Source organism: Sebastes fasciatus, chromosome 22 (genome assembly GCF_043250625.1).
Source record: "Sebastes fasciatus isolate fSebFas1 chromosome 22, fSebFas1.pri, whole genome shotgun sequence".
Classification (NCBI taxonomy): domain Eukaryota; kingdom Metazoa; phylum Chordata; class Actinopteri; order Perciformes; family Sebastidae; genus Sebastes; species Sebastes fasciatus.
Genome location: NC_133816.1, coordinates 14668120 through 14682032, shown reverse-complemented (window position 1 = coordinate 14682032; position 13913 = coordinate 14668120). Strand labels below are relative to the sequence as shown.

General features: G+C 37.9%; 2 protein-coding genes across 2 annotated transcripts in view; both read left to right on the top strand.

Annotated features, from left to right (window-relative positions):
* Nucleotides 1–13913, top strand: part of supt16h (SPT16 homolog, facilitates chromatin remodeling subunit) — a 163669-nt gene that overhangs the window by 41561 nt on the left and 108195 nt on the right. The window lies entirely within an intron of this gene.
* LOC141760710 (macrophage mannose receptor 1-like) lies at nucleotides 5862–10561 on the top strand. Its single transcript, XM_074623756.1, has 6 exons — nucleotides 5862–5899; nucleotides 6501–6845; nucleotides 8012–8350; nucleotides 9173–9264; nucleotides 9452–9563; nucleotides 10271–10561. Exons 2-6 carry the CDS (start codon nucleotides 6599–6601, stop codon nucleotides 10276–10278), a joined length of 798 nt encoding a protein of 265 aa, XP_074479857.1. The 5' UTR covers nucleotides 5862–5899; nucleotides 6501–6598; the 3' UTR covers nucleotides 10279–10561.

The window sequence follows — 13913 nt, the reverse complement described above, 5'->3', positions numbered from 1 at the left end:
ACCCTGGGCCGAAGCAGTCGCGGGAAACCTGTGCCTCAGTCCCAGTGGGAATTAATCCCTGGTGGCGACTAGACCTGAGGAGTATCTACCGCATAATTGCTGTGTCAATCATCAGCATTGGAGACTGCTGCTCAGAGGAGCTGAATGGTGCCGAGATCCGCATTGGCCTCAGGAGTGACACCAGCAACCAAAGGTGATATTAGCCGAACAAAAGAGTACTTACTTGCTGTAGTAGCACTAATATTTACCAGCTACTTTGATTCGCTTACTTATACTTCCTCCCCATGTCAGGTGTGCCATCATCTCCATTGCAGAGGGACAGCGCAAATACAACTACCATTGTGGAACAATGGAAGGTCGCTTCGTCCATGTAGTTCTTCCTGGGTTTCTGAAGACTTTGACTGTTTGTGAAGTACGGGTGTTTGGTACTCTGCTTGGTAAGCTCCACACACCATGACGAATACTGGCTTCCATTTTAAGTTTACACCAATGGCTCTTTGGACTTCTCCAGACATCATTGTTTAATTGAAATTAAATTGGAGATATTTGCAGATATGTGCATGTGATATGTTTTTTGTCAAACAACTCATCTTTTTTAACACCTTTCTCCTCACTAGAAAATGTAGCTTTGAGAGGAGTAGCTTTTCAATCTTCCTCAAGATGGAAAACCGAAAGTGAAGCTAGCAGAGTTATTGATGGCCGTAGGTCTTCCACCTGCAGCAGAACTCAAAACAAACCCGGTCAGTGGGTGAAAGTGGATCTACTGGTTCCCTACAATGTGACTGCGGTCCAGCTTACCTACAGCAAGGACTGCTGCTATAATGCCGATGTCCGAGTGGACAACACAAGGTAAATATATAGTCGGCCAAGGTTGGACGAATGCATCGCCCATTATGTTAAAAGTGGGGACTATCTAAAAAGTAGAAGTGGAACTACATAATCAGTCATTGCAGCAAATGCCCAAAAATGTTTTACCTTCAATTGACAAAGCCCTCTAGTCGCCGTAGGATTTATGACTCTTGTCCGTTGGGAGGAAATAATGTAACGTCAACAGAGGGAGGAGGTTGAGGTGGATGGCCGTCTCAACAAATCATGGGACTTTGACATTGGAGAATGTAAACAACTACAGCAAATACTTTGGGAGTTTGGCTCATTCGTTACTTTACCCAATATCTCATAGTTTTGAGGATTTTGTCATGGTACCGTAAATATTGTAAAATACAATTTTGATAATAAAATAAATAAAGCAGTATCACATGCACCACCTATGTTTCTTTATCTCTATTTCAGGTGTGGGGTCATCCCAAGTGGTTTACAATCTCTGGTGACCCTGGATTGCGGTGGTGCTGTGGGTCGCTATGTGACTGTATTCCATTCTTTCATACCACCGTCTCTGTGTGAGGTGGAGGTCTATAGCACTCGGATAAATCTTCAAAACAAAGTCCCTCAGCAGCCCCCGCGCCTTGGTAAATAGATTATGCAGTTTCAAAAAATCCTGACAATGCAAAATTCCAATCGAAATGGAAGAGTCATCAGATTTGCAGATGATACTGTGATTTATATTATTTTGTTAAGACAATATTCCTTGTTTTGCAGAAATGTACAATGCCAACATTTTTTTCCTGGCAACTGGGCTGTAATAAAACTTTCAAGGCTAATGTGGTGATAGTGGCTGACTGTGTTTCCATTAATAAATACAAATTGCCATTTCAAATGAAGGATTTTACTTTTATGACCTCTATAAATACCACAGTAATGCTGAATAATTGCTATCGATGCTCTCAATTCTTTTTAAGAATACTGATTTTCCAGACATAATATACTATGATTGTTTTTGAACATACTAAACTGTGACTTTTTTTTCCGCATACTATACTATGACCTTTTTTTTTTACATACTTTGACTTTTTTTCATCATACTATACTATAACCCTTTTTTCGATATACAATACTATGACTTTTTTCAACATACTATAAGCTTTTTTGACATACTATACTATAACCTTTTTTTCAACATACCATACTATAACCTTTTTTTTTTTGATATCCAATATTATGACTTTTTTTGACATGATATACTATGATTTTTTTTGGACATACTATACTGTGACTTTTTTTCCACATACTGTACTATGACTTTTTTTCCACATACTGTACTATGACTTTTTTTTCCACATACTATGCTATGATTTTTAACTAACCTGTTTTTTGCATGTTTTATACTATTTACGACAAAGTGTGGGTGGAATTTTCAACCAATTTCCAAAGCTCATCATTGTTTCCTTCCAGGAACAAGTGGCGTTCTTAGTGTGTTGTTTGTGCATCATGATTATTTCTCTGGACACAGGCAAAAAAGGTGCACCAGAAACAAAGATTCTCATGAAAACAGCATTGAAGTGGACCGACGCTCGACGCTACTGCAGGGAGCACCACACAGACCTGCTCAGCGTGAGGAACCGGACTGAGAACCATGAAATCAAGAGCATGGTGCCGGCTGGAAAGCGGATCTGGATCGGCCTGTCAGGAGAATCCTGGAAGTGGTCAGATGGGAGTCACTCCTCGTTCAGATACTGGTCTCAGGAACCACTTAGCAGCTTAAGAGGGGGTCCAAACTGTGTTCATGTCTATGACGGGAAATGGAGCGTAAGGTCCTGCAACACCAAATCTATGTTTCTCTGCTACTGTGAGTGCCATACAAGTTTATGTAAGCTCTAAATTAGTGTTTAAGTAAGTAGTTGATTGACAAAAAAAGTATTTTTTCAAGCAAAAATTTCCAACATTTGCTGTTTTCATCTTTTTTACATCATTGTAAAGTAAATATTTTGGAGTTTGGGACTGTTGGTTGAACCAAAAAAACAAACAAACAAAAAAGAAATTTCAAGATGTCTTGCTTGGACAAAATTAACAACAAATTAAGATATTTTTATAGGAAGTTAAAATAATCCAAATTAAAAGCACTTTTGTAGTTTTATGAATTGGATAGAAATTGCCAAGCACCCAGCTTTTTGTCAAAAATGTTTTTAGTTTTTTTTCACATGAGGAACAAACATTGGATGACAACATAATTTCAACACCAAAATATGGCATTTTAGCAATTTTAAATTACCTATCTCACGCAGATACTAAGTCTCTCATTGTAACTTTATTTATTTATTATTTATGTGGTGATGGTCAGTAGTGATGCTACTTGTAGCTGCAATTTGTAGCCAATGGACTAAAAGTTGCTAAACAAATGACACTTTAAATCTTAACATTTCATAACGACACCATAAATGCCAGCTATGCAATCACATCAGCAACCATATTTTTCAGACTTTAAGAAGAAGAAGAGATCTGTGTTGAGGATCAGCGCTGACTTTGACATGAGTGACCCGGCCATCCAACAACAAATCTTGAGCCAGGTGAGAAAGACAAATGTTACTGAGAGATTGTTTCATATGTGCATTCGTAAAAGTCGACTCCATTAGTAATTAATAGTTTATAAGAGCTATAGCTAATGATATCCAAGTTGCTAATAATTAAAGTTATAATAAATGTTAATATGAGTGTTGTGTATGCTTCAATGCTTCCTAGCTGGAGGCAGAGATGAAAAACAAGGGCATCAGTGATTTCAAGATTCGCTGGAGGATGTCAGGACGACTTTCACACAAGGAAGAGACAGCACGGTAAGTCTTTAATTTAATAATAATAAAACTCATAAGTTTCACTATTTTCTAACTTTTATAGACAATTAATGAAGAAAGCAACCAGCACATTAATTGCTAAAATAATTTAACAGATAAACATGCAATCATCTGTTAAGTCTTTCATTTTCAATACCTCCTACACTATGTGGAGTCTTAGGCCTACAATGTGTATTCTCTACAGTGCTGTTCTACGTGTTTACCTGTGGAGGGAGTCAGACTACAGAGTGTGTGTGCTGTGTTTTCTCCAACAGGTTCATTCCACCAGAGGGAGGTGAACAATGTGGACTGGAGGGTTTAAACAGGGAAAGTAGAGTAAGATCGTAAACAAATGCAGTATTTTGAATCCCTTATTTTTAATGTGCTCAATGTAACTTGATGCAAAGTTTGTATAAAAGTTGCTTTGTGCCGATATAAACATAGTCACTTTTTTAGCGAAAAAGCCGAAATAATCTTATACAGTTAACCATGACAAAATGAAACGGTGAAGCTTGCACATTTTTTTGCATTCAAAGATATTGTATGAAAACATGAATCTTTCTGAAAAACAGTCCATGTTATGTAAAAAAAAATAAAAGTTTAAGGCCCTGTCTACACATATACAGATATTTTTAAAAACAGATATTTTCCAAATATTCTCCACAAGACCTTCGTTTTTACAAAATATCTCCGTCCATTCGGCCTTGACATGTTTAATGTGTTCCCTGCTTCGACCTCCTGTGATTGTAACATTTTTCAAATGTAAAGTAGTAATTAGTCTGATCAGTGCTAACAAAACGTAAAAAAGTCAGTTGTCTGCCATCTTTGTTATTGTTTCTGACGCATGCTAATTACACAAAGCAACAATGTGCATGCGTGAAATGAAGAGAGGACCCAAATGCTCCTGTTTTACACGTCCACACTGATACTAGGTAACCAGAGTTTTTAAAAATCTGCACCTTAGAAGGCGTTTTCAAAAATATCCTTTTTTGTAAACCAAAACTTTGTTCGCGCAATACAAAACCTAAGGAATCCAACGGTACCAACCATGTCATACTAGCTTGTTGTAAAGGAGGCTTAATAACACTCCAAACTTGCACTAAATTTTGGCGAGAAAAAACTGGAATGGCCATTTTCAAAGGGGTCCCTTGACCTCTGACCTCAAGATATGTGAATGAAAATGGTTTCTATGGGTACCCACGAGTCTCCCCTTTACAGACATGCCCACTTTATGATAATCACATGCAGTTTGGGGCAAGTCATAGTCAAGTCAGTACACTGACACACTGACAGCTGTTGTTGCCTGTTGGGCTTCAGTTTGCCATGTTATGATTTGAGCATATTTTGTGTGGTAAATGCAGTACCTGTGAGGGTTTCTGGAATATTTGTCATTGTTTTGTGTTGTTAATTGATTTCCAATAATAAATATATACATACATTTGCATAAAGAAAGCAGATTTGTCCACTCCCATGTTGATAAGAGTATTAAATACTTGACAAATCTCCCTTTACAGGTACATTTTGAACAGATAAGAAATGTGCAATTAATTTGAAATTAATCTTGATTAACTATGGACTATGTGATTTAATCACGATTGAATATTTTAATTGATTAACAGCCCTAAAAATGTTATAACAAAATGCAACCCCAGAAAGTCTATATTTGTTGTATATATATATATGTATACATATGCAAAGCAACACTGCTGACAAACAGCACAAACACAAAGATGGACAACCACCTGATGCCAAAGGACCACTGGTAACCAAATCTGCTCATGTTTCCACCTCACTTCTGGTCGCGTTTTGCATGAAATGACATGAAAAAGTGACAAAAGATTTCCATGAATGTTCCCAACACACAACCTGAACTCCTACACAGAGCTGGTTGTGGAAGGAAGAGAGAGGTAAGTCCATGTAAAAAAAATATACACAGTATGTACTAGTAATTTAAATTATTCTACACTGTAGAATTTGAACCACACAAATAATGCAATTATTTTTTTTTGTTTTCTCAATGTCATATACTTTCTGTGATGTGCTGTAGGTATATTTTTTTTTATTCTTCTGGCTCACAGATTAAATGGTGAGGCTACAAAGTGCTGTCCACTTCATTGGTAAGCACAATTAATAACTAATACTATTGATTTGGATGGTTGTTGTTGCAAGATGAAAATAACACAGTATGCTTTTCTTCCTAGGGATTCTCTTTTTGTTTCAGAGATCTACTGCTCAGAGTAAGTACCTGTTCAGGACAAACATTCATTTTACATCTTGGCCACTGTGAAACATGTTTCATTATTAATAATGTGTGACAACTGGCAAAAGGCACTTTCCAAAACACACAATGGAGCAATTTCCCAAGACAATAATGCAGCTATGAGTTAGCTTTTTTCCTTAATTAAAAGATTAAAAATGTACCTCCTTCTCCAGGCTGGTGAGCGATGAAAGACCTTTTGGTGTTTCATTGATCACATATCAGTCATTTAATTTTCTTTGTCATCTAAAGCCAAACAAATTGAAAAAGTGCTTATTTAAAACAGCCTAAATGGTTGCCAAGTTGGCAGCAGGCACATTGAGACAATATTGATTAAATGTTAGTATTTCTATGTTGAAAACCCAAATACTCGCAATTACCGCTTATTGCCATAGAGAACAATTGTAACTTTAAAAGTAAAAAGCTCACAGTGTACAGATTTTGTTGAGACTATCACAGAGGCATTGATTCTGCAGTAATTCAGGACGCCCCATTCACCTTTTTTGATAGTTTGTATATTTGTGCATATTAATGTTTTTGCCCTGCTTTCATTTTTTAAATGTCTAAACTTCTGCTCTAAGTACCTCCGCAGTACCACCTGATCAATGGCCCCCTGACCTGGTATGAGGCACAGAGCTTCTGCCGAGTAAAGTACACCGACCTGGCAACCGTTAACAACATGGGCGACAAGAACGAGCTGGTCAAAATGCTGGGCAGTCGTGTGGCGTACAGCTGGATCGGGCTGCGGAAAGGAACGACTGGCAGGTTGATTTGGTCCGATGGCAGGGGCACACCGCACTTCACCAAGTGGCTTGAAGATGAACCGAACAACAGCGAAGGCAATGAATTGTGTGTCGAGATGAATGAGGATGGCTTGTGGAATGACATATCGTGTGGAGAGGATAACGGTTTTGCTTGTTATGAAGGTGAGTAAAGGACACACAGTGTAATTTTTGGAGAAGATGTAATATAAAGATATGAGAAAAACATGCTTTAAAGAGGACCTATTATGCATATTTTCAGGTGCATACTTGTATTTTGGGTTTCTACTAGAACATGTTTACATGCTTTAATGTTAAAAAAATGCTTTATTTTTCTCATACCGGCTGTGCTGCAGCACCTCTTTTCTCCCTCTGTCTGAAACGCTCTGTTTGAGCTCCTGCCCCCCAAAAAACCCAGTCTGCTCTGATTGGTCAGCTGACCCACTCTGTTGTGATTGGTCAAACGAACCAATCTCTTCGGACTCCGCTCCAGCTCTGCTCTAACTAGTTTGTTTGAGGGTGTGCCAAACTAGCCGCTAGGCAGGTATTATGCAAATGTGTTACTTGGTGACATCATCATGTTACGGGAGAAAAGGCGGGGCTTGAAGCGAGGCGTTTCAGGCAGTTCAGGAGCAGTGTTTCTGGGCGGGAGAGTAACCCCCTTTGGCGTGGACTTTAGGCTTTGTAACTCTGCAGACCTTTTACTAGGGATGCACCGATCCGACTTTTTCAGTCCCGATACCGATAGCGACACATGGGCTTTGGGTATCGGCTGATACCGAGTACCGATCCAATACCAGTGTTTAATTAATAAACTGTATGTTTCACTGTGTGGAAGTGACTGGGATTATTCTTTTCTATGTAAGGCAACATCAGGCTTGACTTAAACATTATTCTCTTAACTTTGTAAAATCAAATAAATACTTAGATATAAATTTACTGAGTTGTTATTTATTAATATAATAATAAGTTGTACAACAGCAACTTAAAGGTAACAAATCTTCAAAAATAACAGGATTTACAACTTAAGTGTAAACCTTTTTAATGCAGCAACAAATTGGTTATAATTTAAACAGGAATTAAAATTCCAGTATATAATACTGTATATACATATAGAATTTAACAGATCGGCCCCATTGCCCCCACAGGATTGGATGCCGCTTTCAGTCCATTGATTCGTAGGTCTTTAGATACATGGACTAACACTAAATAACAGCTACATTTATTTTCATGTTTTCTGATGTTAGAAGTTAGCCTGCATCAGTAATGTTTAATCTCCTAATCTCTTGCTTGACCCCTGGCTTGTTTTGTCTCCATGTATGTCTATTTAGGCCGGCAGGATGGCGTGGGGAGGTATATGCTTTACTTCGGAGGAACAAACTGGGTGAACAGTCAAGAGCAGTGCAGAAGTAAGCACACTGACCTGGCCTTTATAAGCACCGAATCGGATAATTCTGTGATTGCCGAAGTAACCGGCAAATGGAAAAAAAACGTGTGGATTGGTCTGTTCTATGACACCTGGATGTGGTCGGATGGAAGAGAAACTTCCTTCAGGTACTGGCTGAGCGGCTCGGAAAATTGGGGAGACTGTGCTTCTGTTGCCGTGTCACAGCAGGGACGCTGGGTTGGCGCTAATTGTGATGCGAAGGCCACGTTTGTCTGCCAAGGCGGTGAGTTATTGAAATGCAAAATGTATAAATTAATTCCTAGACATGCAACCAAATTGATTTTTATTTAGAAGAAGTTGGCTGAGCAAACCCACATTTTGACCAGATATTTCTTTCAAGAGTTGGTGGAGACCAAAACAGAGCAAAAAGGAGAGTGAATATTGGACTTACATTCATCAGGTGGCCCAATATTGTCTCTTTCAAAATTACGTTCCCATACAACTAAACTGCATTCTCAATTACATTTAGAGTAGGGCTGTCAAAGTTAACGCGATAATAACGTGTTAACGCAAATTTGTTTTAACGCCACTAATTTCTTTAACGCATTAACGTTAGTATGACATGGTTGGTACCGATGGATTTTCTAGTTTCATATGATGCCAGTATCTTCACTCTAGCTTTAAAACTGAGCCCGCTACAACCCTAAAAATTGCAAGTTGCGTTAATACGTTAAAGAAATTAGTGGCGTTAAAACAAATTTGTGTTAACACGTTGTTATCGCGTTAACTTTGACAGCCCTCTAAACGTAATTGAGAATGCAATTTAGTTGTATGGGAAAGAAATTTTTAGGAGACAGGGCTGGGTGGCCAGAAACACGGCTACAAATGAATGGTAATGTTGCTCCGATAGCTGGATGTTTAAATTTGCTAATAAAGAAGATATGAGTTGTGTTTTGAAACTTGTTTCTGCTGCCCCTAAGTGGCCAAGGAATCTGGTATTGCAGGTTGAAATAATTTACTTTCTTTGACAGAGACCTGATATGATTGATAATGTACTCTTTTTTTTTTACTCAAAACAACATGATTCTGTGTTGGGATGCTGCAGGTCTCAAAGTAAAGAGGATGGTAATAAGGATGACGGTGAGCTCTGATGTCGACTTCACTGACTCCACAGTCAGCGATGCATTCCTGAAAAAGGTAAAAAGTATAACCGATGAAGTAGTAAAAAAGATAAATAGTATTGTATTTGTATTTTCAGCTTTTCAAAACTGATTTACAGATACAGAAATGTTACACAAATGGGCAGGTAAAGCTATTTCTGGGGGTTTGTGGCGAGTACGAAAAAAGGGTTGTGTTTTTTTCTAACACTGGTGTTTGCCCTCAGTTGGAGACGGGCCTGAGACAACAGCAGGTGACTGATTTTAATCTCAGCTGGCGAAGTGACAACAATGGACTCATCTTCCAACGCCATGAGCAGTTGGAGGTCGCCGAGACCGGTGAGTCTAGCATCTTGAGCTTAAGAGACACCTTTCAAATATAGCATTTTGAAAGGTGTTGGGTCGGCTGAGACCCGTTGACCCAACATCAGTATGGTAAAGTTATAACAATCAGAGCCTGTCGTGGCAAAAGAAAGCATTTTTAGTGGACGTAAATGACGGTGCCAGCTTGCCCCAATAGGATTACATTGCAGCCTGTGAGCAGCTGCCGTCTACAGCGCTCTTCCTCAATACTGGACAAATTTCAGAAAATTTTTGATCAACGATGATTTTGGTTTCACTTATTGAAAAGCCAAATTTTGGATCCCAAACGAGTACGAAAATATGAACAAACTGAGCCTCCAGTTATTTATAGGACATATTTATTTAGTGTTTTCATTGAATAGAAGCCTCTAGCAGGAAAAAGTCTTTATATGAACCCAATGGACAAAAATTCATCAGTTGTCGTACATTTGAAAAGCCTGCAAGAAACACAAACTATGATTAATACCTAATATATTTTAGTTAAATTTATAATAATTGAACCTTAATACTAGACATAATGTGCTTTTGAACAGAAGTCCTTATTTAGGCAAAGGAAATGTCACTTCAGTATTGTTGAAATTTAATTTAAAAGGCATTATAATGAAATTCTACCTGCTTTCATTTAAAAATAAAATGTAATTAATTTAATTAATTATGTAATTTTCTGTTTTTTCTCATTACAGGATGTTAATTGTTCAGCCGAGGTGCCCATATTAATTCAAAACATCTGTTGGGGGTTAAAGTGGGTTGAATTGTACTGTTGAAGAATTGAAAGTGATCATTTTAATACTGTATCTAGCTTTGGTGTATTTATAAACTGTTTGTATAATTGATGAATGCATCTTCTTGAAACCTAAAAATATTCTAACCTATTTATTAAGTAAATTAATTGCTCATCATGAAGTGGTATTTTAGAACGAGAGTTAAAGTCTGTGCTTTTATTTTTGATTAAATAACATTTTATCTGCAAATATTCTCTTTTGTTGTCAACATTTACATTTGTGCTTATTACATGTGAGTGAATTTATCGTGGTGCACAAACTTTCTGTGATTTCTTTGTGATTTTGTGGATTATAAGAATCTCTTATAAGAATCTCTTTAATGTGGAGTTTTGAATACATGAAAGGTGATGTTCATGTTCACTATGAATTGTTACTTAATGTGATTACCCATGTTCTGATGCCAGAATGTCAATCATAAACCATTTGTTATTAAAGAAAAAGATAAAAAAACAAGACCTTTAATTAATGTGATATTAATGTGTTTATACTGTATGGTTGCTTATGTTTTTGTTGTGTTAAAAGTAGAAAAAAAAAAGAAGTCTTAAATCACTTTCTCAATCTCTGAAGTGATTTTTTAGACTACAGGTATGATGGTTTAACCTGTCAACTATCTTAATCCTGCCAGAAATTGTGTAAATGCTTTACGGTACACTTGTAGTCAAACACATGTTGAATACACCATCACACACCTTGGTGGGTTTGCATACAGTATGGATCATTTAACCCTGCAAACTCTGCACAATGTCCTTTGTTTTTAGTTTAACTCAAGTTAAGTACAGATAAAAATAGTACTGTAACAAAGTATTATTACTTTACAAATGTTTCAAACCACAGACTCAGTCTCTCTTTTATTTTCATTTTATCTTCACCTGTGTATCTGTTTCTCTTTCTCTCTCTGGTGGCTCACTGGTTGACTCACTTCCTTTGCACCATAAATCGGGCCTTCATTTTCCCGGGAGATCATACCCGGTATGAGACGGAATTGCATAGTGAAAGCTATAGCCATTACATTGTGCATTTACTTCATAATGAAAAGTTAAAGCAAAAAAAAACCATTTAGAATTTATAAGCAGCAGTGGTGTAATGTAACAAAGTATTATTACAGGAGATGGAGATGGGGATGGATTGGCCACACACTCCGGAAACCCGGTACCAGCATCACCAGGCAGGCCCTTAGATGGAACCCACAAGGCAAAAGAAGGAGAGGCCGAGAACACCTGGCGCAGGGACCTTGACACGGACATCAAACAGAGCGGGATGACATGGAAACAACTGGAGAGGAAAGCCCAGGACAAAAGACTCTGGCGGACTGTGGTCAACGGCCTATGCTCCACAAAGGAGCGATAGGCTTTGAATTGAATGAACAAAGCAAAATGACATAAAAACATAACTATTTGTCTTCATTGAACAACCTCACCATGCAGGAGCCTTTGAATGTCTTCTGTATTCAACAACCTGCATTCAAAATAAAAATAGAATGATTTAGTTAGTTGATTAGCCTCAGAATAAATGCAATGAAAAATGAAAAACTGGTTTCATTGTTTACTGAGTGAAGAACAATATCGCATTAACCGTCACGTGTTTGCAAATTGTTTTACAGTAAAACATAAATAAGTTAAGGAGTAAGTGGTGGATGTTGTTTATTGCATCAGGACTCTTAAAATAGGTCAGTAACGTGTCCGGTTCCATTGTGCTCATCTTCTCTGCGAACAAAATATTTGTTCCTTTTTGTCATCTCGCCAGCGGATTTTGACGTCAGACACACCCTGTTTTTTTCCAGCAGTGCCTGAAAAGGAATGCAGATATTCAAATGTTTCAAACCACAGACTCAGTCTCTCTTTTATTTTCATTTTATCTTCACCTGTGTATCTGTTTCTCTTTCTCTCTCTGGTGGCTCACTGGTTGACTCACTTCCTTTGCACCATAAATGGGGCCTTCATTTTCCCGGGAGATCATACCCGGTATGAGACGGAATTGCAGAGTGAAAGCTATAGCCATTACATTGTGCATTTACTTCATGATGAAAAGTTAAAGCAAAAAAACAACATTTAGAATTTATAAGCAGCAGTGGTGTAATGTAACAAAGTAATAATACCTGTTCTCTGCCAAAGATCATTGTTGCTGATGGTATCCGGCCAGTGGATGTTTAAGATGCGCCTCAGGCAGTTGTTTATGAATGTTTGTACTTTTGTTGTTGTGGTCTTTATTGTCCTCCACGTCTCTGAACCATAGAGGAGTATTGGTTTAATGTTGGAGTTGAAGAGTCTGAGCTTTGTCCGCCAGTGGATTTCTTTGGAGCTCCAGATGTTTTTTAGTTGTATGAATGAAGCCCTTGCCTTGCCGATTCTGGCTCTGACATCTGCATCCATTCCGCCCTGTTTATTGATGACACTACCGAGGTATGTAAAGGCTTCTACTTCTTCCAGTGCTGTTCCCTCCAAGGTCACTGAGTCTTCGCTGGTTGTGTTGACCTTGAGGACTTTCCTTTATGGATGTTGAGGCCTATTTGTGATGACGTGTCTGCCAGTATTGTTGTCTTTTCTTGCATGTGTTGTCGACTGTGAGACAGCAAAGCCAGGTCATCAGCAAAGTCTAAGTTGTCTAGCTGTGTTGTGAGTGCTTTGTAATTTGTTGTATTTATGTTCAAATCTTCATGTATAAATCTAGCTCTCTCTGGGCTTTAAACCACGTCTTGTGGTGTTCCTCAGCGGTTGAAGTTTGTTTGGTTGTAAAGCTTGATCTCCCCACGAAAACACGACTTCCCATGTTCCCAAGTTCATGAGTTTCATTTGAAGGCACCATAAGTCCATAAGTCAAGTATTTAATACTCTTATCAACATGGGAGTGGGCAAATATGATTTAGTTATGCAAATGTATGTATATATTTATTATTGAAAATCAATTAACAACTCAAAAACAATTACAAGTATTGTCCAGAAACCCTCACAGGTACTGCATTTAGCACAAAAAATATGCTCAAATCATAACATGGCAAACTGCAGCCCAACAGGCAACAACAGCTGTCAGTGTGTCAGTGTGCTGACTTGTCTATGACTTGCCCCAAACTGCATGTGATTATCATAAAGTGGGCATGTCTGTAAAGGGGAGACTCATGGGTACCCTCATATTTTTATTAGTGGCGTTAAACAAAATTTGTGTTAATGCGTTATTAATGCGTTAACTTTGGCAGCCATATTTGCAAGGTTATTTTATTATTTTTAAAGGAAATTCGGTGTTTTAATAATTTAAATGATTTCATTGTGCTGTTTTATTTTGAGTGAAAGGTTAAACGCATGAAGTAATGCAGGCTTATCAAGTGAAAAGGCATTTACAGGAAAGCAAAACATAAATCATCACCGGTTCAACAACTGAGCTGAAGGACTACTTTCATTTCTGCGTAAATGTGACTCGAAAGTTAAGTGGCATCTCGTCTTTCAAGCACTAGCTACTGAAACTATTACTCACACAAACAACAGTTGATTCATTGTCGTTATGCCCGATCACCAAGGAGGAATGAAGGTTCAAGAATGTAGAGTACAGAGGG